The sequence below is a fragment of the Sorex fumeus genome, unplaced genomic scaffold, assembly GCF_029834395.1.
Source record: "Sorex fumeus unplaced genomic scaffold, SorFum_2.1 ptg000054l, whole genome shotgun sequence".
NCBI classification, from domain to species: domain Eukaryota; kingdom Metazoa; phylum Chordata; class Mammalia; order Eulipotyphla; family Soricidae; genus Sorex; species Sorex fumeus.
The window spans coordinates 597,086-624,540 of record NW_026606111.1 but is presented as its reverse complement, the minus strand read 5'-3'; the positions used below and the strand labels follow the sequence as shown (position 1 = coordinate 624,540).

The 27,455-nt window shown below is 62.0% G+C and overlaps 1 protein-coding gene across 1 annotated transcript; it reads left to right on the top strand.

Annotated features, from left to right (window-relative positions):
* DNAJC11 (DnaJ heat shock protein family (Hsp40) member C11) lies at positions 1-27,184 on the top strand. The gene is made up of 16 exons (XM_056124961.1): positions 1-134; positions 8,282-8,411; positions 10,370-10,443; positions 12,830-12,931; positions 17,943-18,071; positions 18,807-18,929; positions 19,780-19,853; positions 20,666-20,855; positions 20,958-21,043; positions 21,117-21,233; positions 25,167-25,322; positions 25,636-25,705; positions 25,834-25,891; positions 25,975-26,117; positions 26,666-26,795; positions 26,892-27,184. Exons 1-16 carry the CDS (start codon positions 63-65, stop codon positions 26,915-26,917), a joined length of 1,680 nt encoding a protein of 559 aa, XP_055980936.1. The 5' UTR covers positions 1-62; the 3' UTR covers positions 26,918-27,184.
* Positions 27,185-27,455: the final 271 nt, after the last annotated feature.

Here is a 27,455-nt window from a genome sequence, read left to right as displayed (position 1 = left end):
GCGGCGCGCCGGGCCCTCTTGAGCGCGGCCTCGCCGGTTTGGCGGGGTGAAAGGTCGCGAAGATGGCGACGGCCTTGAGCGAGGAGGAGCTGGACAATGAGGACTATTACTCGCTGCTGAACGTGCGGAGGGAGGTGAGGGCGGCGGCGGGCGGCGGGCGGGGCTCGGGCCGGGCCGGGGGGTGCGGCCGGGCCGGGCGCGGGTGGCGGGGGCGGCTCCGGGCGGCCGGGCCGGGCCGCGGGGCCGCGTGACCCCGCCCGACGTGCGCGGCCGCCGCCGCCGCCGCCGCCGAGCGCGCGGCCCCCGCCCGCACCCCCGGCCCGGTCCGGCCCGGCCCGGCCCGCTGCTCGCTGCCCGCTGTCCGCTGCGCCCGGCGGCCGCGCGCCGGGGGCCGCGGGAGGCTCGGGCCGCGGCGTCGGCTGACCTCGGGAAACTGAGTCTGGGCATCAAGGTCAAGGCCGCCCGGCGCGCGGCGCCCCCCGGAGACCCGCCCGGGGCCTCGGCCGCGGGAGTCCGGTCCGGCCCGAGCCGCTGTCCGCGGCCGCCTCCGGGGCCGGCGCCCACGGCCGGCCGGGGAAGCCGCGGGGCGCCCCGGGCGCGGCCGGAGCGCGGGGGTCCCGTCCCCCACCCCACGCCTGGCGCGCGGGACGGCGGGCTCGGGGCGCCCTGGCCGGGCCAGCCACGCCGCCGGGCGGGCGCCTGAAGGGCAGGGAGGCTTCCAAGGTCAGCTGGGCGGGCAGCGCGGCCCCGGCCCTCCCTAGCCCGCCGCTGCCCGCACGCCCCCGGCCGCCGGCGTGCGGGGCTCGGGAGCGCCGGTTCCGCGCGCGTGGAAAGCAGCCGGCGCTTCCCCCCCCCACCCCCGTGCGGGGCCGAGTGGACACTGGTCCGAGGCTGGCCCAGGCGCCCGCCCCTCCCCAGCCTGGGCGGTCTCTGCCGTCCCTAACGTGCAGCCGAGGAAACTGAGGCACAGCGCCAGGAAGTGACGCGCCCAGACAGAGGCCACTCGGGACAGCAGGAGCCGGCCTGACCCCGGAGCCCAGCCCTGACCTCTGGGGCGCGCGTGTGGCCCCCCTCGCTTTTCCTGCCGCCCCCCTGGCCTGAGGGGCCCTGAAGCTCCCAGGTGGGCCGGGCGGGGCAGAGGAGAGTCCGGGAGGGCTGGTCGTGCAGAACCCCTCCCTCGGTAAGGGTGGAGGCGGGGGTCCTTCCTTACATCCTCGCCTCGCCTCCCCCCCTCCCCCCAGTGAAGTCCACTCCCTCCCGCTGTTCTGGTTTTGGGGGCTGGCCACGGAGCCCCCTGCACTTCCCAGCCAGCTCTAGGAGGGGTGCTCCAGGGTCCCGTGGCAGAGCAATGCAGGTTCTGGGCCAGGCCCTGGGTTCGAGCCCCAGCGCTGGATGACCCCTGAACACCATGGTCCACTGTGTGAGGGCGAGGCTCTGAGTGGGTCCCAGCACTGACACCCCCCCCCAAAAAAAAAAACTCCCAACTGCTCGGGATGCGGCTATGTAAAGCACTAACAGTTCTGTGGAGTTGGGGAGAGGGGTCATTCCTGGCGACCCCAGGGCCCAGGAGGGGCGGCTGATGGAACCCGGGCCTTGGCATTCCGGTCCCAGACCATGTGGGGCACATCCTTGGCAGGAAGGAGGCACTCCACAGAAGCCAGCCCGTGTCTGTCTCCCCCACCCCCATACCATGTGGTTAGCTGGGTTCCCGTAGGGCCTTAAACATCTGTGAATGTTTGGAAAGTTCCCGAGTGGCTTGGCTTGTGTTGGCCGAAGCCCCCGGCAAGGCCTGCCAGAGGCGCACACTGACGGGGCTGGGGTTTTAGGAGTGTTGCCCTGGGCGGTGACCAAACCCCATCCACGATGTGGTCCGAGGTGAAATCCCGAGGAATTGTCCCTTGTGCCAATGCCTTCCTTGCCTGGCCGGGATGGCGCCCTGTTTCACCTCTCCAGAAGCTCCTGACGCGGCTTAGTCTGCGTGTCTTGTCTGCGGCCAACCAGCTTTGGGGCCTGCAGTGTCCCCTCGAGTTCTCTGAACCCCGCCGGGAGTGATCCCTAAGCAGAGCCAGGAATGAGCCCTGAGTGGCCCCAAGGCAAAGAACAAAAGGCCTGGTTGGGTCGAGTCAAAGAAGGGCTCCGGAGAGTGCTGTGTGGCCGCTGTCCCCGGCAGGGGCTCTGCGAGAGTGACCGGAGGTGCCCGGTCCTCGCCGCTGGAATGCGCAGGTTCCTGCAGAACTCCATGCGTGGGAGCTGAGATCTGTCACGGAAGCAGGGATTCCACTTGACGTGGCTTAAGTGAGGAGCATGACGGCGCTGTAGTGGCGGAGTGACACGGGTCGTCAGAGATGATGAGTTGGGGCCGCTTGCCTTGCCCACGCTGTCTGAGGTTTGATCCCCGGCACCGCATACGGTCTCGAGTCAGCCACAAGTGATCCCTGAGCACCCACCACCAGATATGGCCTACAAAAGCAAAACAGAAATAAAGATTGGCGTTGGCCGGGGTGAGGGCGGGCAGAGCAGGAGGCCAGGTCGTGCCCGTGCGAGCCCAGCTCTGTTCCCCACAGCACGAAGTCCCCCCTCAACCCTGAGCAAGGCCGGATCGCCCCAGCGGCCTCTAAATCTTCTCATGTCCAGTCGAATCCTCTTCCTTAAGGAACTAACTGGGCAGGACCCCTGGTTCCGCCGGAAGCAGGAATCTCGAAGCAGGGGGCCGTCTGTCCCCTGCTGGGTGGGGTCATGGGCGTCTAATGGAGCCTAGTCAGGTGCATATCAGGGTTTCAAAATCGAATTCATCAGAGATTTCCAAAAATGTACTTGGTGGGCTGGAGAGAGAGTACAGCGACCGGGGCCTTCGGGTGGCTGGCCTGGGTTCAGGTCCCTGGCATCCCATGTGTTCCCCTGGCGGCCACCAGGAGTGATCCCTGAGCGCAGAGCCAGGAGTTAGCCCTGAGTTTTGCCAGGTGTGCCCCCATCCTTCCCAGCCCCCCCCCCCCATAAAACCCTAAAAATGTATTTGGAGATTTCGTCACATAGGTCAGAGGAAATTTTTATACTTCATACTCTGCATAGAGAGTATAGAAGAATCTTCGTACTTTCTATGGATTCTTGTTTTCTTTCGTTTTGGTTTGGGGCTACCAGCGCTTTCGGGGCTGAGCTCAGTGCTCACTCCTGGCAGGGCTCGGGGGACCATATGGGGTGCAGGGTGTCAGCTACAGGCAAGGCGGACGCCCTCCTCGCTGTACTATCTCTCAGTTGCTGGCTCCTTTTCCATCTCTGGCCGCACCTTTGTGGGGGCTCCGGGTTTCGTGCTCGCTGCCCCAAGCAGGGCCCCTCGGCCCAGGCGGTCAGCCTTCTTGTGTCCTGCCTCGGATTCTGCTCTTCTGGGGAAGCAAGTGCAAAAGCAAATTTCGGGAGAACATCTGGGGTTTTGCCGGGGCTGCGGCTTGGGTGGCCAAGTGTCCGCCTTGCATGCGTGAGGTCAGGGTTCGATCCCCGGCCCCTCAAGAGCCCAGACCTGGCAGTTGTGTTTTTCTCGCCTGTGGTGGCTGCGCCGTGTGCGCCTGGTCTTATCACCCCCAAACAGCCATCCTGCCGTACACATCAGCAGTGCCAGCGCTGTGACGCCTCCCCAGGGAGCGGCGTGGTGCCCGCCTGGTGCCAGCTGCTGTTCCTGTTCCCAGCGTGTATCTGTGTGTGTGTGTGTGTGTGTGTGTGTGTGTGTGTGTGTCTGTCTGTCTGTCTGTCGGTCGGTCGGTTGGTTGGTCGGTCGGTCCATCTGTGCTTCGTCAGCGTTGGGAGAGGGCAAGGAGCCCTGGCCTGTGGGCTCACCCCCGGGCGTGGAGCTGTGTGCTTGGGCGTTGCTCAGCTGATGCCTGATGGCTGCGAATTGAGTGTGAGAGAGAGAGCAAGCGAGTGAGCTGGAACCCAGGGCCTTGCCAAGACAGGCAAGTCCTGTCTTGCTGAGCCACCTCCGGGCCTTGTTTTTGTTTTGGGGCCACACCCAGAGGTGCTCAGGGCTGGCTGCTGGCTCGGTGCTCAGGGAATCCCGTGGGATGCTGGGATTGAACCCAGGTCCACCTTCTCCCTCCCCTCTTCTGTTCAGGCTTAACTGGAGCATGAAGGCGGGTCAGCAGCCCCGTTCCGAGCTGGGGGGTCTCACCCATCAGTCTGGGGCCTGTGTGTGCAGCAGGATGCATGGGCCCAGGCTGCAAACCCAGCACTGTAAGGTGTGACCCCCCAAAGTGCAACACGGAACAGCTGTCCCATCCCAGGGTGTCCGGGAAGGCTGCGTGGCCGCCGTTCAAAGCAGGATTTTCAGACCATTGGCGGTGCCACCCTCGGGGCTGGTTCTGGGGCACATCAGCACCCCCAGGCCCATGTGGGGACAGGCCCTGCTGGGGGGCAGGGTGTTGGGAGGGGGAGGAAGTAATGCCGGAGGTTGGCATCCTGCCCGCACTGACCAGTGCTCTTCCTTGGGCAAATCATAAGCAAATCGTAAGCAAAAAAGGTGCAGGTGTGGCCCTTGGGGACGGCGTCCTGCCTGCTCGGGCATCACCTGAGTCCCAGATCACGGGTGGACGTTTGCGTCTGCCTTCCCGGCACACTGCTTTGGGTTCAGAATCTGTAGTTCTGGGCTAGTTCCCTGCCAAAGGACAGTTTCTGTCCTGAGCCCCACCCCTGGGAGCTGGATCTGAGTGGAGGGCTGGAGCAGGGCCCAGGAAGACCCTGGGACAGCGGTGTCTGGGATGCAGGCGGCTTTGTGGGGTGCTGGGGGATGACTGTGCTGTGCTCCAGACCCCTGGCCAGCTCCAGGGTCGTGACTGGCCAGCACCACGATGTTGGAGGTGAAACTGAGTTTTCTTGAAGGAGCTCTAGGTAATTGCTGCCTGTCAGCTTCGGGCATTTGGGCATTCCCGGCCGATGCTCCTTCTTGAACGTGGAATGCCCGCTTCCGCGCTACTGGCCAGAAGACCGTTGGGTGTTTTCTTCTCGCAGAGAGAGCTGAATTGAAAGTGCTTGCATTGCCTTAAGTTCAGAAGCAGAGCAGTGAAGGTTTGGCTTGGCTGCAGAATTTCACTGTTGCCTTTGACTACACTTCGCTTTCCTCTTCGCTTTTGTATTTTACTGAACCCGACCTTGTTTGAGAAAGGACGTAAGGAGCTGGGGAGATAGTACAGTGACTAGGGTGCTAGCCTTGCACGGCCGACCCAGGTTTGATCCCCGGCATCCCATATGGTCCCCTGAGCACCGCCTGGATGGAGTAAGTAATTTCCTGAGTGCAGAGCCTGGATAACCCCTGGGTGTAGCCCATAAACCAGAAAAGGGGTTAGGATTTAAGACAGCTCAGAGACGAGTGAACGGGGACCTGGAGCGGTAATAAGACAGCAGGGGACACTCACCTCGCAGCCTGCTGACCCGGGTTCAGTCCCCGGCACCCCAAGCCCTCCAGGAGTGATTCCTGAGTGCTTAGCAAAGAGAAACCCCTGAGCACTGCTCGGTGTGGCTCCGAATTTTAAGGAAAAGAGAGATGAGTGAGTGAACAGCATACGGGATGCGGGGCACCGAGTGTGGTCAGCTGTGTGCAGGAAGGGCCTGCCACCGAACTGTCGTTCCAGCCCTCTTCGATGTAATTTTTTAGCATTTGTCACCCCCCCCCCCCCACGTTTGGCTGTGCCCATAGTTTCAGAGCAAGCCCGTCCGGCTGGAGAGTGAGTTCAGGCCTCGAGCACCTCGGGGGGCGTTGGGAGAAACGTCCCGCTCAATGCCCAGTGAGTTGGTGGCCGGGCTCTGCTCTTTTGGCTCTGAGGTGAGGGGGGCACCGTGTCCTGAGAGACCCCTTTCAGGTTGGTAGGTGCCGGGCGCATGGTCAGCCTTGGGGACAGGGGGATGCAGCCCAAGGCGGGGCACTCGCCTGGCACCAGCAGACCCTGCTGTGGTCCCCTGAGCACCGCTGGGCGTGTCCCGGAAACCATAAAAGTCAAATTAAGAGAAGGGGCGGTGCGGAGCTCTGCAGTCTGGTGTCAGCGGGCTCACGGCGTCTCCGGCTGGGCCTGACCCTCCGCGCCCAACTCTGCCAGGGATGGAAGAGGAGGGCTCGAGGGTGCTGCCCAACCGGCCCCGGGGACAGGCCCCCTGACATCACATCAGGGTGTCATGGGGTGTCGCCCCTTCATGCCTTTCCGTGAATCGGGCTCCAGAGCGCTTTTCTGCGTGTGGCTTAAGTCACTGTTGGGGTCTGACCTGGAATGGCCACAGACGAGCTGCCCAGTGCCAGCCCTGGCCGTGTCTCTTTCCTGGACAGCACGGGCACAAGGTCGCCGTCGGCCTTCCAGGAAAGGGAGCATGTGTCCGACCTCTGTGAAGTGATGGGCAAATGGGACAGGCAGAGCTCAGCCAGTTAGCTCAGGCCCGGAAGCAGCAGGCGGGATGGCACCGTGGGGACGCTTGTCTTGGCTGCCGCCCTCCAGGGTCCGAGTCCCAGAGCCGGGAGTAACACCCCTGAGCATCACTGGGACTTGGTGTTGGTCTCGACCCAGGAGGGTTCTCTCTGGCCAGAGTGAACCGGGAAGGCTCTGAGCCTGGACTCGGGGGGAAGTGCCGGTGGCCCTGGCCACGTGGACGGTCCCGGCCTCACAGCCTCGCGCTTCTCTGCTCGCTGGGCTCTCGCAGAAGCAATTCATCAGAGAACCAGCCAGTGAAACCTCAGGCACCCACACACACACCCGTGTGCACACGCATGCACACGCTCCAGAGGAAACTTCGAGGCCCGTTCACATGCCGCGATTCCATCGCCTTGGTCAGTGGGGGAGCTGCTGGACCCCACAGACAGTGCAGTGCCCGGGCCGGGGGGGTCCCAGCCAGACAGGCCTGGAGGAAGGAGGGGATACTTGGAAGAGGAGACCAGAAGGAAAAGTCAGCAGTTCAGAATCGGGGTCTGGACCCCAAGCGATAGCACAGCCGGGTGGGCGCTGGCCTTGCACACGGCCGACCTGGGTTTGATCCCTGGCTCCCCGTGTGGTCCCCCGAGCCCCGCCAGGAGCAATTCCTGAGTGCAGGGCCAGGAGTTCGCCCTGAGCCTCACTGGGGTGTGACCCAACATCCCCCTCAGCACCACCAAGAAAAAAATAAGGAAGCAAAAATTTTGTATCCCGCTGGGACATGAGAGTGAGAAAACCTTCATGAAAGTGAAAATTAAGAGATTCAGGGCCTGGAGGGGGTGGGGCGCTGGGTGAGTCTGGCCCCCTGCACCTTGGCGCGGGCCGCGAAACCCTGTCCCCGCAGAACTGCCCCATGCCTTCTCCCTGCTGGTGGCGACACTTGGATTTCCTGGCGTGGGTCTTGCCTGCACCAGCGCGGCTCAGTAGCCCGAGTGTGTACAGGCATGATAAGTCTCTTTGTTTGGGGCCACACCAGGTGGTGCTCAGGGAGCACTCCTGGCTCCAAGCTCAAGGAGCACTCTTTTTTATTTTTTTCTTTTTGGGTCACGCCCGGTGATGCACAGAGGTTACTCCTGGCTCTGCACTCAGGAATCGCTCCTGGCAGTACTCAGGGGACCCTATGGGATGCTGGGAATCGAACCCGTGTCAGCCGCGTGCAAGGCAAATGCCCTACCTGCTGTGCTATTGCTCCAGCCCCTCAGGGAGCACTCCTGGCAGGGCTCGGGACCTGACGGGCCGTGGCGAGACCAGCGCCCTCCCCACATCGCCGGCCCCCCTGGTACCGTTTAAAAGTTGAGCTAGAGGCGTGCGTTGGTTTTCTGATGGTCTGGGATTGTCAGCTTCATCTTCTCTGGGTTCCCCCTCTGGCTGGTGCTGGGCAGGGGGTGGGGTGCTGGCCTCCTGCTGGCGTTGCTCAGGGGCCCCCTGCGGTGCTGGGCACTCACCCAGGCTCCCATATGTCCAGCCGTTTCCCGGCCCGGTGTCTCGTTGTTCAAAGTTTTCCTGTCTCCGATTTGAAAGGCCGGGCATCGACGGTGTGTCCTTCGTCAGCAGCCGGTTCGGCGCCCGGCGTTTCCAATACAGAGTGTTCTTGTCTCCGCGCTCTCTGTGGCGACGTCTCCTGACGTCCTTCCCGTCGCCAGCGCCGGCAGCAGCATTTCCCAGCCAGACCCACAGCTGTCCCTGTGCAGCATCGGTCACCTAATCGGGGGGAGAGGCCGTGCGCAAGTACTAACGCGGGGCTCTGTCGTGTCCCGGAGGGAGAGAGCAGATGCAGTGCAAGTGGCAGAGTGACAGGATTTCAGTGACCCCGAGTCTCTCTAATCGGGTTTGTGTCTCCGCAGGCCACCTCCGAGGAGCTGAAGGCCGCCTACCGCCGGCTGTGCATGCTCTACCACCCCGACAAGCACCGGGACCCCGAGCTCAAGAGCCAGGCCGAGCGCCTCTTCACCGCCGTGCACCAGGCCTATGAGGGTGCGCATGGGGGGGCGCGTCGCGGGGTCCTGGTCTCTGGCCATGCAGGGACCAGCTCTCAGCGGGGTGGGGCAACGGGGTTAGAGACCCCAGGCACAGAGGAGCTGCCCCCTCTCGGGACTGGGCACGAGAGCAGTTGTTCTGTTGTTGGGGGATGTTGGTTTGGGGACCACACCCGGCAGTGCTCAGAACTGGCTCCCGGCTCTGTCCTCAGGAATCACTCCCGGTGGTGCTCGGAGTCAAACCCCATCAAAGGCCCGACACCCCTCCCGCCCCCCCCGCATATCACTCTGGCCCCATTCGGGTTTTTTTGTTTTGTTTTTTTTTTGTTTTTTAATCTGAACATGATGTTGCCAGTTCTGTTGCCTCCGGGTAGGAAAAAGTTCTATCTTGCCATAGAAAAAAGATTTTCAGAACACTAAATAGGAGGTAGAGTTAAAGAATCTCAATTTTTATGCCCTTATGTTTGAGAAAGAAAGTTTTATGATCTGTTGTTTATTAGACACTAAGAATCACTTAGGTCCAGTGTGTCTGGGACGTCTAAAAGTTCGAGAAATAGAGGCTAGAGAGATAGTACAGTGGGTAGGGCGTTTGACCCGGGTTTAATGCCCAGCATCCCATATGGCCATCCTGGTGGACCCTGCCCAGAGCCAGGAGTCAGCCCGAGCTTGTTGGGTGGAAGTTCCAGAAACAGCCAGTGGTGGCGCCAGTGAGTCATGAGCTCCTGGGGTGCCTCTGTGCTGTGGACTGAGACTCCTGATGCTTTTAGGTTATGAATGTTGGACCGCAGTGGCACTTGGGTGTGTTTCTTTTGAGGGGCCCTGCCAGGGGTGCTTGGGAGCTCTGAGGGGGGCCCTGATGACTCAGCCGGCCGGGCCTGCTGAGGTGCTGCTGCCCAGGAGTGCTGGGGTTCCTCAGGTGCTCGGGATCAGACGGCACCCGGCACGCACCCTGACTGCCAAGCTGTCTCCTGCAGTCACGGGTGTTTTTTTGGTTTGTTTTTGTTTGTATTTTAGCTTTCTGGGTCACACCCAGTGATGCTCAGGGCTTCCTCTTGGCTCTGCGCTCAGGAATCACTCCTGGCAGTGTTCGGGCACCATATGGGATGTCGGGGATCGATCCCAGGTCAGTTGTGTGCAGGGCAGACGCCCTCCCCACTGTGCTGTCCCTCCAGGCCCATCGCCACTGCTTTTTTAATAAGACATTTTTAATGTGAGGGGCGGACCAGGCCGAACCGAGTTCGATTCCTCCACCCCTCTCGGAGAGCCCGGCAAGCTACCGAGAGTATCTCGCCCGCACGGCAAAGCCTGGCAAGCTCCCCGTGGCATATTCGATATGCCAAACACAGTAACAACAAGTCTCACAATGTTACTGGTGCTGCTCGGGCAAATTGATGAACAGCAGGAGGACAGTGACAATGATTGTGCGAGGCTGGAGCGAGAACGCAGAGGTCACGGTGCCGTCCCGTGTGTCACTGAAGTCCAACCTCGCACTCGCTTCTCCAGGTCCCCCTTGCTGTGACTCAGCAACAGCATTTAAGGGGGCGGGGCTCTGGCACATGGCCAAACTGGGTTCAATCCCCTGCATCCCCTAAGGTCCCCCGAGCACTACCAGGAGTAAGTAACCCCCAATTAAAGACCAAACTTTAGATAATAGGTTTCTTTACCGAATAAAGAGCCATCTTAATGTGAGGGCCAGTGCTCTGCCGCGGCTTTTCACCAGAGGGCGTTTTCACTGCCCAGCCAGCTCGGGCCACTGCCTGGGACCTGTGCCCTGTGGCCAGGACAAGTTCCCTCCCTGCTGTATACTCCAGCCCCAGTCTGGGTCCCCTTCAGAACCTCTGTCCTCCTGTCACTTAGACAGGAGAAAGCCCCGTCCCCACTCTGGGGGAGGCTGGCTGAGCCAGGAGGGGACCATTGGCTGCTCATGTCACGCTCATGTCTGGTTTCTCTTGGCAGTGCTCAGTGACCCCCAGACCAGGGCCATCTATGACATCTACGGGAAGAGAGGCCTGGAGATGGAAGGGTGGGAGGTAAGCGCCGAGCTGTTGAGGGAGTCACGGCCTGTGGTGTCCTGGGCGTGGGGGTGGGCATGGCCTGGGACCTTCAGTGGTCGCAGCATCTGGGCTTCCTGTGGGGGAGGTGGGTGATCGGGTTCCACTGGGCCAGGCTATGCCCTCCCGGGCCCCCACAAAGATGTGCCATGTGATGGCGGGCATGGTGGGCGCCTCGGGGTTGAGGTCGTGAGACTCACTTTGTCACGGGCAGACCCGCAGTCTCAGCCCTGTCACCAAATCTCCCTCACTGCTTCTGCCCACGGCGTTTCCGTGGGCGATTCGCCTTCCCGTCGGCATTCACTGGGTCCTGGCACCTCAAGACAGGCCTGTCCCCACGTCCCCTCCAGTTCTGGCCACCGTGGGGCTGTGGCCAGCAAAAGGCAGGCAGTCTCATTGCACAGAAGTCCAGTCTTTTTTTTTTGGGTCACACCTGACGATGCACAGGGGTTACTCCTGGCTCATGCACTCAGGAATTACTCCTGGCGGTGCTCAGGGAATCCTATGGGATGCTGGGAATCGAACCGGGGCCGGCCGCGTGCAAGGCAAATGCCCTCCCCACTGTACTATCACTCCAGGCCCCAGAAGTCCAGTCTTGAGAGCTCAGATGTGGTGGCATGGCTGAGTCCCATGAGGTGCCCAGCTGCATCCGAGGAGCCAGCCCTTGGCACCGACTCCTGGCCCGCCCCTATCTCGCCCCATACCTCGGGCCTCTGGGAGCAGCCCCCACCCGACCCCCTTGTGACCCATTAGTGCTAAGCATTTGTGCGCCCATCAAGGAGCCTGGTGTCCTATTGGGACCCCTGCATCCCTGCCTCTCCCCAACACTCTTTGCAGAGTCTGTGCGCTTGATTCTGAGGGCGCGGGGAGGGACGGCCTCTGCCCCCGCACCCCACGGCAGCCCTGTGACAGTCAAGTGGCCCCCGTAGGACTCGCCAGGCAGCACGGTGGCACAGCACTCTGTCTTCTGTCTGTCACTGAAGCTTCCCAGGAGGGGCTGCGAGAAGAGCCCCCCCAAGCACAGGACTTCCGTGCAGGGGGCCGGGGTTCCATCCCGGCTCCACTAGGGGTGACCCCCAAGTGGCAGAAGCAAACGCTGTCTCCCCAGATCTTGATGAGACGCCTCAGGTCTTAGCTGACGGCGCTTAGCTGCCGCTGCATGCGGCTCTTCTGTGAAATCCTGCCCCATGGGGCAGCGCTAGTGACCACTCCCTGCCCCCAGCCGCCACGGGCCCAGCTGTCCCGGTGCTGGAGGCAAAGTACTTCCCAGATTTCGTCAAACACTGGCCGTGTTTCCTGCCTTTTTTTTTTTTCTCACCATCAAGACCCTTTGATTTTCTCTGGCAGGGTCACCAAGGCTGAGATGGCCCCATGTCCAGCCTGGCACCTGCCGTGTGGTGTCCGAGTGGGTAGCAGTGAATGGGCAGGCCTGGGCCCCCGGCCAGTGCACACGCCCATCCTTCACGTGTCTCCACCCCTTGACCCGTCTCAGGGCGCCACCTACTTTGGGGGCTCTCATATGGTCGGGCTGGGATGGCAGCAGCAGGTGGCCCAACCCTCAGGATAGAGGTGGCACGGGGCAGATCCCAAGTCTGCTCTGCCTCTCGGTCTCTCGGTGCCAAAGTCAGGCGGGTTCCCAGTGTGACGGGTGACCCATGGGACACATGCCCATAGCACCTGCAGTGACTCTTGGGCAGTGCAGTGCGAACGTTTCTGAGGTTAGTTCAAAATAGAGACTGGTGGGCCAGAGCGATAGCACAGCGGAGTGGGCGTTTGCCTTGCACGCAGCCGACCCAGGTTCGATTCCCAGCATCCCCTATGGTCCCCGAGCACCGCCAGGAGTAACCCCTGAACATCGCCGGGTGTGACCCAAAAAGCAAAAAAAAAAAAAAGAAGACTGGCTCAGACTTCAGGATTGTTCAGCCTGACATCAGGACCTGGAGGCTCTCGCCTGCGCCCAGGCTTCTGTCCTCCTGTGTGCCGTCCACTGTGGTCAGAAGCCTTCGGCTCCTGGTGGCCCCGGGCAGGGATGCCGAGAGCTCGGGTGGGATGGAAGCCGCCTTGCGAGGTGCTGACGTGCCGTGGAGTCGGGGTCCCCGATAAAGGCTCAGTGCCGGCCCTGCGAGTTGGGGGAAGCCCAGCTGGGCCAGTGTGTGGCCCCTGCAGTCAGCTGGCCGTCCTGGACACTAGGGACCCTGGGGACGCTCAGGGCTGGGTCCCTGCAGCCTCTTCCCATCTCTCCCCTCAACAGGCCCCTCATGGGGCCTCCCGGACTCTTGCAGTTGCCCACTGGGCTGAGGGGCGGCAGGGGGGCGAGATTCCGAGGCCCGAGGGGCCTGAGCATGTTCTCCCCGACTGCCCGCAGGTGGTGGAGCGGAGGAGGACGCCCGCAGAGATCAGGGAGGAGTTCGAGCGTCTGCAGAGAGAGCGGGAGGAGAGACGCCTACAGCAGCGCACCAACCCCAAGGTGAGTGGCGCCCGGTTGGCACCAACCCCCCAGGTGGCAGCGCCCTAGCCGATCAGCACCCCTAGATGGGTAATGCCCCCAGATGGGCAGCGCTCCCGTGAGGTGGTGGCAGCAATGCCGGGTGACAGTGGTCGGGGTCTGGAGTATCCGTCCCAGGGCGGCCAGCAGGCTGCTGCCCTGGTCTGGAAAGCGTGTGCTAACCACAATGTGCCGGAAACTTCTGAGCCCTGAGGGGACCCAGCCTTTCACCCGGAGCACAGAGGCCCTGGCTGCTGTGACGATGGGACGACGCTGTCTTCTCGGCCTTGAACAGGGTCTCCGGGGTCTCTGTTACCTGAGACGGCAAGGCTGTGGGACAATCCCAGGAACTATGGCACAGTGAGGTGACCCTCAAACTCCCCAACCCCTGGGACACAAGCCTTGCCTTTCCCCTTTGGTCTGTGGGGAAACTTGCCACGTGAGCGTCCAGCGGCCGCCGGGCCCAGGTGCTCATCAGAAGGTGCTCGTCTGTCTGGGTAGCGAGAGGATGCAGCAGGTGCTCTCCGTGTGGGCAGGATCTTGCCGTTCCTGCCTCACACCTGGTGGCTTCCTGAGCTGCAGCACCCCTGGGTGGGACGTGGGGGCCTGGCTTGGCTGGGGTCCTGCGACAATGGGGTGCCCCGGAGGGGAGGGAAGAGGCAGAGCCACAGGGCTTTGTGGGCGCCTGGGCTGGCGGGGACAGGCCCCGGGGGTGACGGCAAGTGTCCTGGTCTCCCGGGCCAGAGGCAGCCTCTGGCATCCATTAGTGCTGCTATGCGTGAAGGTGACCGGGCCAGCTGCTGGGGGGGGGTGCCCAGGGGCTCCTCCAGGCGTGGGCAGCCAGCTCTCACCCACCGTGCCCGCCCACCACGCCCGCTGGTTTCTGGTTCAATCGGTTTAACCAACGCTCTAGTCTTGGCAACTGAAGGTCCAGTTAGGAAAGTCATTGGGGGCGGGGGGGGGGAACTGCCCAGGGGTCCTTCTGGGGTACTTCTGGTGCACGGTGCCAGGGGTGGACCTCGGTCAGCCTTCTGGGGGCCAGCGCCTCACCTGTCCTGTCTCTCCTGCCTTGGTACCCCTCACCCACTGTCATTTGTGACCGAGAAACCGAGGGAGTTGCCACAGTGCTGGGCTCGAGTCGACTTGGCCCTCACCCTGTGAACCGGCCCCGACCTGGCACAGACAGTCCCTGTTGGGCAGGACAGGAATCAGTGTCAGGCAGGCAGGGGCGATACAGCGCTAAGAGGGGCCCTTACCGCATGGTCAGTGTCCAGCCCTTACCACGTAGGCCTGGCACCGTGTGGTCAGTGTCGGGGTCCAGCCCTGGTGCTCCCCGTGGACCCTGGGCATCCCATCTCTTGCCCTCCAAGGAGCCTGGCACCTTGAGTAGGAGAGCGAGGTGTGCAGTGCTGGAGAGACGCAGGCTCGGGAGTGGGTGACGCCCGGACCCGGGGTTGCTCTTGCCTCTAGTGATTTTGTCTGGGGGTGGCTGCGGTGCGGGTCCCTCCGAGGAGGCCTTCGAGCCCAGGATCCCGGCAGCCGGGAACCGTCTCAGGGTCCTCGCCAGGTTCCTCTGCTTTTCCTGCCAAGTTCCCGTGTGACCAGCCTTCCTCTAGAAGCTGGACTTGCCTCTTCTAGGAGCTTATTATTATTATTATTATTATTATTGTTATTATTATTGTGTTGAATCGCCATGAGCTACAGTTACAGAATTTTCATGTTTGAGGTTCAGCCATACAGTGATCGAACACCCACCTTACACCAGTGCACATTCTCCACCACCAGTGTCCCCAGTTATCCCCCCATCCCAGGGGAGCCTTTTACTTGAAGGGGGCAGTGAGGCGCAGTTAAGAGCCAAACCCGTCTTGGCACATAGAGAAGAAACGCTGTGCCTGGGCAGAGCATGTTCCCAAGGTCATTTCCTTGTAGAGGTAGAGCGGCTGTGGGCCTCCATCCGTGACTCCTCGGAAATGTGCCCAGAAACGCCCCGTCAGCTCGGTGGCTGGCGGCCTGCGCCCATCCCCGGCAGCCACCCTGCTCTGCTTCGGGGCTCACGGGCCTCCAGCCTTTCTTGGCTTGTTTGGGAGCCGTGCTTGGCTGTGCTCGGGGCTTACAGTGTGGGGGCTGGGGGTGGAACCCGGGTGGGCTGTGCGCCAGGCAGGTGCCTCCCCACGGTCCTGGGGCAGCTTCTAAGGGGCGGCTCCTCCTGAGGCTAGTCACCGGCGTGCCAGGGACCCTGCTGAGTATTTACTGCTTCCAGGACTTTCTGAGACAGGAAAGTCAGACCACGCAGCGAGGCACCCTGAAGTTTCGGCCGATGGCAGGTGACAGTGGTGTGTCCCATTGAGAACTCAGCAGGGAAGCAGGGACGCTCCCCCGCGCCCACCACCCTGCTTGCTGTGCCCACCCACCCGGGCCAGGCCACTCTCTGCTGTGCTGTCTTGCCCACGGGGCCGTGCTGTTAGCTCCTCCAGCCTGACTTCTGGAGCACGACACTGTTAAAAGTAGCTAAAATCAGGCTGGAGCAAGAGCACAGCAGGGAGGGCGTTTGCCTTGCACGCGGCCAACCCAGGTTCGATTCCCAGCATCCCATGTGGTCCCTTGAGCACCACCAGGAGTAACTCCTGAGTGCAGAGCCAGGAGTAACCCCTGTGCATTGCTGGGTGTGACCCAAAAAGCAAAAAGCAAAAATAAAAGAAAATAAAGTAGCTAAAATCAGGCTGTAGCGATACTGCAGTGGGTTAGCTGTTTGCCTTCGACCTGGGTTTGAAGCCCGGCATCCCATATGGTCCCCTGAGCACCACCAGGAGTAATTCCTGAGTGCAGAGCCAGGAGAAACCCCTGAGCATCGCCGGGTATGACCCAAAATGCCACCCAGAAAGCTAAAATCACGTGGTTTTCCCAACTGCTTGCTGATCCGTACTATGTCACCGGATCACTGTCATCCCATTGTTTGTCGATTTACTTGAGCGGGCACCAGTAATGTCTCTACTCATCCCAGCCCTGAGATTTTAGCAGCCTCTCCTTACTTGTCTTTCCCAACGATTGGAGGCTTTTTCAGGGTCGGGAATGAGACCTGTTAGTTTTGGTATATCGAATGCGCCCCAGGGAGCTTGCCAGGCTCTACCTATGTGGGCGGGATACTCTCAGTATCTTGCTGGGCTCTCCGAGAAGCATATATTTATATATTTCCCTCTATGATTTGTTGCCTACTGTCTGAACTCCATCAGACATGGTGTGGTAATTATGGAAAATTGTGTAGAAGTGTCTTTTGATGCTTCGCGGCCAGACAGTCAGGAAAGCGGCCTGGAACGTGGCGGCCGTTGGGTACTGGAGGTCGGCTGCTGGGGCTGGGTCCCTTGGGGTGGGGAGGGCTCTAACCCGCATCCCCCCCCCCCCCGGGGTGCCTGGCTCAGAGTCCGGTGGCATGGTTATGGGGACCTAATTTTATACTTCCATCTGGGAGGAGCAGCCATGAGTTCTGGAGAGTGGTCAATGAGAAAATTTTGCTCGAGCGGGCCCAGTAACGTCTCCATTGGAGACTTTGTTGTTACTGTGTCTGGCATATCGAATACTCTCGGTAGCTTGCCGGGCTCTCCGAGAGGGGCGGAGGAATCGAACTCGGGTCAGCCATGTTGGCCGTGTGTAAGGCGAATGCCCTACCCGCTGTGCTAATTACCTGGTGCTTTATGGGTGTGACTCCTGGGTCACCGGAGACTAGGGAAAGCAGGCAGAGGATCTCTGCTCCCGGGTCCGTTGAGCCCAGAGTTCAAGGTCACAAAGTTCCGCATTACCTGGGTTCCATGGGACTTCACTCCTGCGTGAGAAATATTATGCTGAAAACCTCTCAGAAGTTTATTTACCAACTTCCTCAAAGAGAAAATACTTTCAGGGCTGGCCTTATACGCAAAAAGGTCACTGGCTTTGCAACTAACTGGGTTTGACCTCCAGCTTCCATATGGTCCCCTGAGTGCAGAGCCAAGGGTAAGCCCTAAGCACCACTGGTTGAGTGACCCAGAGTTAAAAACAAAACAAAAAAAAGGTAAACTTTTCTCCCATGATGTTGGAGTAACAGCACAGCGGGGAGGGCGTTTGCCTTGTACGTGGCCAACCCGGGTTCGATTCCCAGCATCCCATATGGTCCCCTGAGCACCACCAGGGGTAATTCCTGAGTGCAGAGCCAGGAGTAACCCCTGTGCATCGGCGGGTGTGACCCAAAAAGCCAAAAAAGAAAAAACCCAGAAACAAATAAAACCGTTTAGAATGGGGCTGGGGGGGTGACCCAAAAAGGGAGGAGACGTTACTGGGGCCTGCTCGAGGCAATCGATGATTAACAGGATGATTTGTGATTTGTGAGAATGGGGCTGGAGCAATAGCACAGCGGGTATGGTGTTTGCCTTGCGTGCAGCCAACCTGGGTTTGATTCCCAGCATCCCATATGGTCCCCTGAGCACCGCCAGGAGTAACTCCTGAGTGCAGAGCCAGGAGTCACCTGAGTATTGCCAGGGGTGACCCAAAAAGGAAAAATACATCAAAATTAAAAAACTGTTTCCTCCCAGAAATGGGCGTGTGTGTGGGAACCAACCTGCAGCCCCATGCGAGACGCAGACGGGGGATCCCAGATTCAGCCCCGGCACCAGCCCCGTCTTCTTGTGCCTCTCATGCGACAGTGGTGCCTCATCAGCGTCCTGTGTCACCCGTCCAGTGCCGCCCACTGGAAGGGAGCAGGGCCTGAGAGGGATACAGGTGCGCGGAGGCCAGAGAGGCGGTGCAGTGGGCAGGGACTCGCCTGCACACAGCCAACCTTGGCTCCGTCCCTGCACACGGCCCGCCCCACAGGGCATGTCACAGCCGTTCCCCGGCCTGTCCCGCGCGTGTGCGGCTGGCGGCCCTTCTTGCCAACTGTTGGGACCCCTGGCCCAGAGTTGGGTTGGCTATGGGGTCTGGCGGTGCTCTGTGCCCCACGGCTGCTGACAGTTGGTTTCCTGTGCAGGGGACCATCAGTGTCGGCGTCGATGCCACGGACCTGTTTGATCGATACGAGGAGGAATACGAGGACGTGTCCGGGAGCGGCCTGCCGCAGATCGAGATCAACAAGATGCACATCTCCCAGTCCATCGAGGTGAGGCTGGCACCATCTGTGCATGCAGGGCTGAGGGCCTGAGTGCGCCTGTGGGTGCAGGGCTGAGGGCCTGAGGGCGTCTGTCCATGCAGGGCTGGGGGCCTGAGGGTGTCTGTGGGTGCAGGGCTTGAGGGCCTGAGCGCACCTGTAGGTGCAGGGCTGAGGGCTAAGCACGCCTGTGGGTGCAGGGCTGAGGGCCTAAGGGCGTCTGTGTGCTGTCAGCCCTTCAGCCTCCATGTCCTCTCGCAGCCTGCATGTGTGTCGGGGTCTGGGGAGCAGCAGGGCTCCGCGGGTGGTTTCCAGCAGGGTCTCTGGGAAGCCGCTCGATGCCCTGGTGGTCGCCTTCTCCTGAGCCGCCCCCCTGGCCTTGTTCATTCTCAAGTGCATCGGCCTGGAGCCTCACATGCCACCTGGGTAGCCCCAGTGGGGACCCCGACCACGCACAGCCAGCGTCACCCCGGTTACACTGTGGCTCTGAAACGTGCTCTTAAAACTTTAGACCCGGGGCTGGATCAATCGCACAGCTTGGGGGGGCGCTTGTCTCGCACTCAGCCACCCGAGGTTTGATCCTGGCATCTCATACAGTCCCCTGAGCACCACCGGGAGGCCAGGAGTAAGCCCTGAGCATTGCTGGTGCCCCCCACCCCCCAAAGAAAAATGTGAACACTTCCACCGGGCAGGACATGGGCGCCGCCTCCTGCCCTTCCCGCCCTCATGCAGCCCCTGTATCCCCAGGCGCCCCTAACCGCCACCGACACAGCCATCCTGTCGGGAAGCCTGTCCACCCAGAACGGCAATGGCGGAGGCTCCATCAACTTGGCCATCCGGCGGGTCACCTCAGCCAAGGGCTGGGGAGAGGTAAGGACATCGAGACCAGGGCCAGTGCCCGTCATCGTGCAATGGCTGGGCCCTGGGCCGGCCCTGGTTGCTGTCGGCTCACAGTCCCAAGGGATTAACTGACAGAGAGGCTGCATCTGCTCACGGCTCAGCATTCAGGGTCAGCCAATCAGGGCAGTGCTTCTGGGCCACACCACCTTATCATCAAAATATTATTAAGAAGCAAATCGTAGGGCAGGGGAGCGATAGTACATTGGGGAGGGCGTTTGCCTTGCATCGGCCGACCCAACTTCAATTCCCGGCATCCCATATAGTCCCCTGAGCACCGCCAGGAGTGGTTGCTGAGTGCAGAGCCAGGAGTAACCCCTGATCGCTGGGTGTGACCCAAAAATGTAAAAAAAAAAAAAAAAAAATGTCGGGGCCAGAGAGGACGGCAGAGATGCCCAGCCTCACCGACAGCTTGCTCAGGTTCAGTTCCTGGCACTGTATCCAAGGGTCACCCCGAGCACCGCTGGGTACGGCCCCCAAACAGCAACAAAACAAAACAAACTCACTCTGGGGCCCTGGATCCAGTCAAGGCGCTGCGAAGATGGTGGCATAGGACTCGCACCTGCTTGCGATAGAAAGCCCTAGAAAAGCCCGAGCACAGCCGCTCAGGCCCAGTCTCCGCGGCCAGTGGGCCCAACCACGGTTCCCATGACGCTTCATCACCCAGGGGACCTGGGGCCAGGGATGCCCAGCTCTGCAAGGAGCAGCACAGCCCTCTGACTGTGCTGGGCAGTGTCCAGCCCTGTGCTGAGACCCCCGCCAGACCCCTTCCTGCTCGTCCCCCTCCCTCCACTCATTCCTTTTCCTTTCCTCTTTGCAACAGTTGGAATTTGGGGCCGGGGATCTCCAGGGACCTTTGTTTGGTCTCAAGCTCTTCCGGAATCTCACGCCCAGATGGTAAGTGTGAGGGAACCCCTGTGCCTCGGGGTGGGGGTGGGGGGCAGCCAGCGGCCCCCTCCGCACGCAGCCCGGCCGTGCCTGGTGGGTTGCTGAGACGTGGGGACACAGGGGATGCTGCCAGGGCCTCACCTTCTGTCTCAGGATGTGCAGCTGCCCCCTCGCTGCCCAGGGGCTGGGGGACACGGGGCCCTACCCTCCAGTCTGTGGACAGTGGGTGCGGGTGCAGCCCGTGCAGGTGGGGGTGAGGGGGGCCCCTGGCCCTGCACCCCTTCTCACTCCTCCCCGCAGTAATTAGGGATCACAGCAGAGCACGGGGTGATGGTGGTGGGAGTGAGTCACTGTCCATCCGTCCCGCCCGAGCTCAGCCTGTGCTTGCACCCAGCTCCTTGGTAGCTCCCGGGCACGGTGGGAGGCGCCTTCTGGGGGCCTTGGGTCTGCTCCTCTGATGGACAGGCTCGGGGCTGGCTCTGCCCCCGTCCTTGGGTGCTGCGGGCAGAGGGAGGGGGTGGGAAAACGGAGCTTAGGGGTGATGACACGTTGGGAGGAAAGTGGCCCCCAGGGCTGCGGCTGCTGGGCTGTGCCGGGCACCACTCCTTCTCACCAGCAGGTGGCGCGCGCTCCCAGGGAAGCCGCCTCCAGGGCCCCCTGCCAGCCCTCCTCTGCATAAGGCTCTGGACAAGGGGCTCCAGACAAGGGGCTCTGGATAAGGCTCTGGATAAGGGGTTCTAAATAAGGCTCTGGATAAGGCTCTGGGCAGCACGGGAGCCCGGGCCGGCGGGGAGCAGTGAGCAGCCCGCCTCTGCCCCCAGCTTTGTGACGACCAGCTGTGCGCTGCAGCTCTCGGCGCGGGGCGTGCGGCCGGGCCTCACCACCGTGCTGGCCCGCAACCTGGACAAGAACACGGTGGGCTACCTGCAGTGGCGCTGGGGCATCCAGTCGGCCATGAACACGAGCATCGTCCGCGACACCAAGACCAGCCACTTCACCCTGGCCCTGCAGGTGAGCCGGGGCCGGGCGGGCGCGGGCGCGGGGCGGCCCGGGCTGCCGGGGCCTAGCTGAGGCCCCTCGGAGCCAGCGGCCTGTCCCCGTCTCCCCCATCAGCTCGGGGTCCCCCACTCCTTCGCCCTGATCAGCTATCAGCACAAGTTCCAGGACGACGAGCAGACGCGCCTCAAGGGCTCCCTGAAGTGAGTGACGGGCGAGGGGCGCGGGTGGGGGGGTGGGGGTGGCCGTGCCTTGCTGACACGGGTTTGTGTGCAGGGCCGGCTTCTTCGGGACGGTGGTGGAATATGGCGCCGAGAGGAAGATCTCCAGGCACAGCGTGCTGGGGGCCGCCGTCAGCGTGGGGGTCCCGCAGGGCGTCTCTCTGAAGATCAAGTAAGTGGGGCCCGGGCCCAGGCACGTGCAGACCGTGACCTGTGAGCGGGACCTGCTGGGGCCATCCCTAGTGCCTGCCCCGTTTCCTGTCCCCTGCCTCTCTGGCCCTCTTCCTGCCCGGGCCCTGACCCCGGCTCACTCGGCTGGGGGAGCAGTCGACCGGCTTATAGTCTGCGCCCCGGGCTGTGGCTCTCACTGGTCCCTGCCTGGGTCCCGGAGCGTTTCCATAGCAGCTCACTGCCTCCCTCAGGGGGCTCAGCCCCTCCCACCTCCTCTGTCTCCAGGCTGCTCGTGTCCCCACACCCCTCCACGGCTTGTGGCCCCACTGCAGGGCAGCGCTTTGGGGGCCTTTGTGGCCGGCCCTCCTGGGCAGCCCTTGGCCTATCCCCCCACCCCCACCCTGATTCCCTCGCTGCTGGACCCCCCCTTCATTCCATGTAAGACGGACATGTGCCCCTCGCCTGCCCCCTGCGGGACGTGGCGGCATGAGTGTCACCTGCCGTGGAGACCTTCCGGTCCCTCCTGGCCCAGGTCTCTCCCCTCCTGCACCGCCGGGCCTGCCCCCCCACCCGCTCATGGCGGACACATAGATGAAGTGAGGAGGTTCCCATTCCTGCGCCGCGCTGACTAGCGGGCGCCTTCATACCCAGGGCCTCACGCTGCCCCTCAGAACCGCGCTCCTGGGCTGGAACTGTCGCCGCTGACTTCAGCCTTCTCCCTGGCTGCTCCGGGCATTAGCGCTCACCTGGGCCAGTCGCTGTGTGTCTCCCCCCCGCCCGCCTGTGCTCAGGTCCCCTACTCCAACCTCCTGTGGGACCGCGCTCCTCCTGGGGGCCAGGGTGAGCTGCGCCTCCGTGCCAGCCTGGCCCAGTGGAGGAGAGATGCCAGGCTGATGGCTCCACACTGACGCCCACAGGCAGGCTTGAGAACCCCCCGGGCCTGTCCTGGTCAGTCTGGGTCACTGCAGGTGGCCACTCCAGAGCTGGCCCTGCCCACCCAGCACTTCCAGCCTCCCAGCAGGTGGCACTGTGTCCCTCTGGGCTCTGGTGGCCACAGACCCTATTGATTTCCAGCCTGCCCTTCCTCTCTCCCTCCCTTCCTCTCTCCCATCCTTCTTCCCTCCTTCCCTCCCTCCCTTCCTACTTTTTCAGTTTTTCCCTTCCCCTTACACTTATGAACACTGTGGTTCACAAAGTTGTCCGTGATAGCACAACGGGTAGGGCATTTGCCTTGCATGTGGCCAACACAGGTTCGATTCCCAGCATTTCATATGGTTCCCCTGAGCACCACCAGGAGTCATTCCTGAGTGTAGAGCCAGGAGTAACCCCTGAGCATCGCCAAGTGTGACCCAAAAAAGACAAAAAATAATGAGCTTTAGGGCCTGGAGTGATAGCACAGCGGGTAGGGCGTTTGCCATGCATGCGGCCGACTGGGTTCGATTCCCAGCATCCCATATGGTCCCCCCAAGCATGGCCAGGAGTAATTCCTGAGTGCATGAACCAGGAGTAACCCCTGTGCATCGCTGGGTGTGACCCAAAAAGCAAAAAAAAAAAAACACAAAAACACAAAAGTTGTCCCTGAGGATCTGTTACAGGCATTCAGTATCCCAGCACCAACCACGCCACCTCTCCAGTTTTCCAGCCACCCCTTAAGCCTGCCCCCATAGCAGGCTCTCAGTAGTTTGTTTTCTGTTGCTTATTATCAATAATTTGCTGAAAGAATGATCAGAAACATTTCTTAGAAGTCAGCAAAAATTGTTGTGTCTCGCCATGGAGCCACTGTATGGTTCTCGTATAAAAGATTACTGAGCTGTCACAGGTTAAGCCTTTGGTGTTTCTGTCTTGTTAACTGAGCGCTGGTTGCCTTCCACTCTGCATCCCATCCAATCCGAGGTGCTGCCCCTGGTTTATCAGTGTTGCAGAGTTTGAGGTGCCGCCCCAGGAAGCACAGAACTTTTAATGGGGTGATCGGGGGAGATGAGGGAGCCCCCAAGACTCCGTGAGAGCCTGGAGGTTTCGGTCAAAAGACCCGCTTACCAGCATGTTGCTTTCTGGATGAGGCTCGTATGAGCAGGGGCTCGTGTGGTGTGTGGAAGTTTTCAGCTGCTGGGGCTCCGTTTGGGCGGGTCCTGGGCCCACCCGCCCCAGACTCAGCCTGGCACAGGGTCCAAAAGAAATGATGCGACTTGTTGACCTCTTTTGAGACTTGATGAGTCTCTGGCTGCCGGGCCTTCCCTGAAGGACAAGGAGGTGGAGGAAGGTCTCCCTTTCGAAACCCCGTGAGAGCCTGGAGATTTCAGTCACAGAACTCGCGTCCCTGAGTTTTTCAACAGATGAATTTCTGGATGAGGCTCGTGTGAGTGGTGGGGTCAGCCAGGTCGCTGCCCTTTGGCAGGAGTTCCAGGGTCGTCTCGTCTGTCTCACCCGCGACTTGGTTTCACTTGGGAACCAGCCAGCCGGCCTGAGTCCTGGCTCTGTGGTTCTGCCATCAGGCCTGGAGTCACTTGCCCTGTGACTGGTTATCACTCTGATCAACATGGGCTTGGGTCCCCGCGGAGACCCCCATCCACTGGCTACTCCCCAGCTATGGGGTCCCTCCGCAGTAGTCTGTGCCACTCACCTCCTGCCGTGGACTTGGGCGCCCACACGCGGCTTTGCCCGGGAGCGCCCGGCGCAGGCAGGTCCCTTCCCTTCCTTCCCCTCCCCTCATGCTGTCCTTGTCCTCACCCAGCCGGGCCTTCCAGCCTTGACTCCAGACAGTAGCCGAGTCCTGCGGGTGTGACCCTAAAGCACAGGCCACTCTCCTGCCCGGCATCCACAGCCCAGCCGGGCCCTTCCCTGCTGCCTGTCTTCAGACTGGCCACTGTGTGTGTCCTCATCCTCTCTTCTCTCTCTACCTCTCTCCCTGGAACACATGCTCCCTCCCTCTTTCTCCCTCTCCCTCCCTCTTTTCCTCCCTCCCACCATCTCTCCCTCGCTCTTTCTCCTTCCCTCCCTCTCCCTCCCTCTCCCTCCCTCTCTCCTTTTTCTTTCACATCCCCTGGTGCTTGGAGGTACCTCCCACCCGGTTATTTGGGGGCCATTTGTGGTGGTCCCGGGGAGCGACCATGGATTCAGCGTGCAGAGCTGCACTTGGTCTGGTGGGGTCTCGCGCCCTCTGCCCCCCTGCTGTCCGCCTGCTGTGTCACCGTCAGCAGGATGAGATGCTTTAGCTGGGGCCAGCACTCAGCGGAACAGCATTTGCTCTGCGCTGTCCTGCATGGCAAAGGCCTTAGTGGTGGGGCTCTCGGCGCTTTCGGGACCCACATAGTTTCCGAAGGAGAACCCGGGGCCAGAGCAACAGCACAGTAGGAGGGACACTCGCCTCACCTGGTCCGACCTGGGTTCACTCCCAGCGCCCCAGCAGGTCCCCCAGCCCAGAGCATCAAATCTGTCGGCCAGATTGATATCTGGCAGGCAAGGCCTGGGCCCTACTCACAGCAGACGGGATTCAGGCCCAGGCCACACGCGGTCCCCGAACCCTACTCGGTGTGGCCCAGAATCCAAAAACGAAACGAAAAGGACAGTTGTGTGCGGGCACTCTGTGCCAGCCGACCTCCAGGCCTCCCGGTGACTGGCCTGCTCCTCTCACTCCAGCTCGGGGCGGGGGGCAGTTTGAGTGTCTGGGGACTTCTGGAGATGGGTCTGTTGGTCTCCCCAGGGGGTGATGACTCGGGCGAAGTCAGGTGGCAGGTTTGTCACCACCTCGGAACCCAGTCTTCGCCAGGCGCTGCGCCTGGCCTGGCTCTGCCGTGCAGACACCCCCGGGCATCCCGCTTTGGCCGGGGCCCTGCTTCCCCCTGGTCCAGACTCACAGGGCTGGGGGGCCCAGGTGGGCATGGCCCTGGGGCCCCGGTGGCGGGGCCTCCTTCAGGGGCGTCATCTGCTCCTGCAGGCTGAACCGGGCCAGCCAGACCTACTTCTTCCCCATCCACCTGACGGACCAGCTGCTGCCCAGCGCCGTGTTCTACGCCACCGCGGGCCCCCTCGTGCTCTACTTCGCCATGCACCGCCTCATCATCAAGCCCTACCTCCGGGCCCAGAAGGAGAAGTGAGTCCCCGCCGGGCCCCAGCACCGCTCTCCACCCGCCGCTCTGCCCTGGTCTGGGGGGTGCAGGCCGGGGGTGCGTGACCCATGTGAGACCCCTGAGGTGCCGGGAGGGATGAATGTCTACCACCTGCAGTGGGGGGGGGGGGGGCGGGGGGTACGCTGGCAGGGCAGCCCCCCCAGGAAAGAGCAGAACCGCAGGGTAGCAGCTGGGCCGGAGACGCTCGGGAATACTCTGCGAGGTGCCAGCTGGAGCCCCGAGCCGGCTGTTCGCTGGGTGGCGGCTGGCACCGGGCTCAGCCACCATGTCTCGCAGGGAGCTGGAGAAGCATCGGGAGAGCACGGCCAGCGACATCCTACAGAAGAAGCAGGAGGCTGAGGCCGCGGTAAGCATGGCTTGCCTCGGGCCTTCGCTTTCCCCGTGGGCTGCGGCACCCCACCTCGCCTTTCAGGGGCGGGGCGGTGTGCTCCCAGAGTGCTCCCTGAGTGCTCCCCCTGCCCCCTGGCCCCCCAGGTGCGGCTGATGCAGGAGTCTGTGCGGAGAATCATCGAGGCGGAGGAGTCCAGGATGGGTAAGTGGGGATGGGGATGGGTCTCTGGGCAGGGCCCCGGGTGGTGGGCGGCAGCACCCACCTTCCTCTCGACTCGTCCTCAGGCCTCATCATCGTGAACGCCTGGTACGGGAAGTTCGTGAACGACAAGAGCAGGAAGAACGAGCGGGTGAAGGTGATCGACGTGACGGTGCCCCTGCAGTGCCTGGTCAAGGACTCGAAGCTCATCCTCACCGAGGCCTCCAAGGTGTCGCCGCGTCTCCTCATCTCGGGCAGGGGCTGTGTCTCGAGAACTGTTTGTCCTTTCGCGGAGGTTTGGCTTGGGGACCGGGGGCCGCCGTTGAGACTCGCATGTGGAAGGCCCTGGAGATGGGCAGGGGGCCTGGGCCCCACCCGCGAGCTCACTCCAACCCCGTGGTTTCTGTTGAACTCTGGTGGGAAAAGAGGCTCCTGGCGGCCACTCTGCTCTGTTGGCAGCCTGTCCCACGGTCTGTAGCCAAGTCCTGGCACAGAGCCCCGCGTGGGAGGGGGGGTGCAGCCTGAGCCCCCTTCTCCCCCCTCTCCCCCCCAGTAAGGAACGGGGCAGGGGGGCAGCCAGGCAGGTTACGAGCAGACAGGGAGAAGAAGACTAGATGTGTGCGCTTCCCTGTGGTGGTTTGGTTTGGGGTGCGCAGGGGGCCAGAAACTTGCTCTCGAGCCGAGCTGTGTGTGTGTGTGTGTGTGTTGGGGGGGTGGTGTCCCCCCCGCCCAGGCAGCCCCACATCCCGCCCTGACTCACCCCGTCCTGTGTTCCAGGCCGGGCTGCCCGGGTTTTACGACCCGTGTGTGGGGGAGGAGAAGAACCTCAAAGTGCTCTACCAGTTCCGGGGCGTCCTGCACCAGGTCATGGCCCAGGATAGCGAGGCGCTGCGGATACCCAAGCAGTGTGAGTGGCCTGCCTCGGGGCCGGGGTGAGGAGGAGGGGGCAGGGGGCATCCAGCAGCCCAGGGCCTGCCCTCTGAGCTGCCTGTGCCCCTCACAGCTCACAGGATCGACACAGACGGATAAGCCCCCCGGGAAGCCAGATTCCAAAGAGGCTGTGCAGACTCTCCTGGGGGTCTGCAGGACCTGGACGCCGGGCGACCCCCAACATCAGATGTGTTTATTTTCTATTATTCCTGTAGCAGGTGGTACCGTATCAATTATGTGAAGGGACTCAGACCCCCGCTCTCTCGGGTGCCCGGGGAGGATGGAGGCCCCGCCTGGCCCGTGTCTGTCTGTCCGTCCTCCCGAGGATCATGATGTCCCGGGCAGGCCGCCGCGCAGCCCCCGCCCACCCTCACGGGGCTGCAGCCCCTCCCCCCCAGAAGCGCACGTCCAGCAGGGGGTGGGAGCCAGCGACGCGGGCCCAGCCAAGAGCCGGGTCCCCGGGCCCAGCTCCCAAACGGCCTTTTCCTGCTGAGACGCCACGTGAACCTGGAGAGGATTGTGTGGGTTTATAAATCTGCTTTTTATCTGAGATGAGTGGTTTCGGAAGTTGGTCTCTTTCCCCTCCTAGAACTTCTCAGACCATTCCACTGGGACGGGGCCGTGCCAGTGCCCTCCC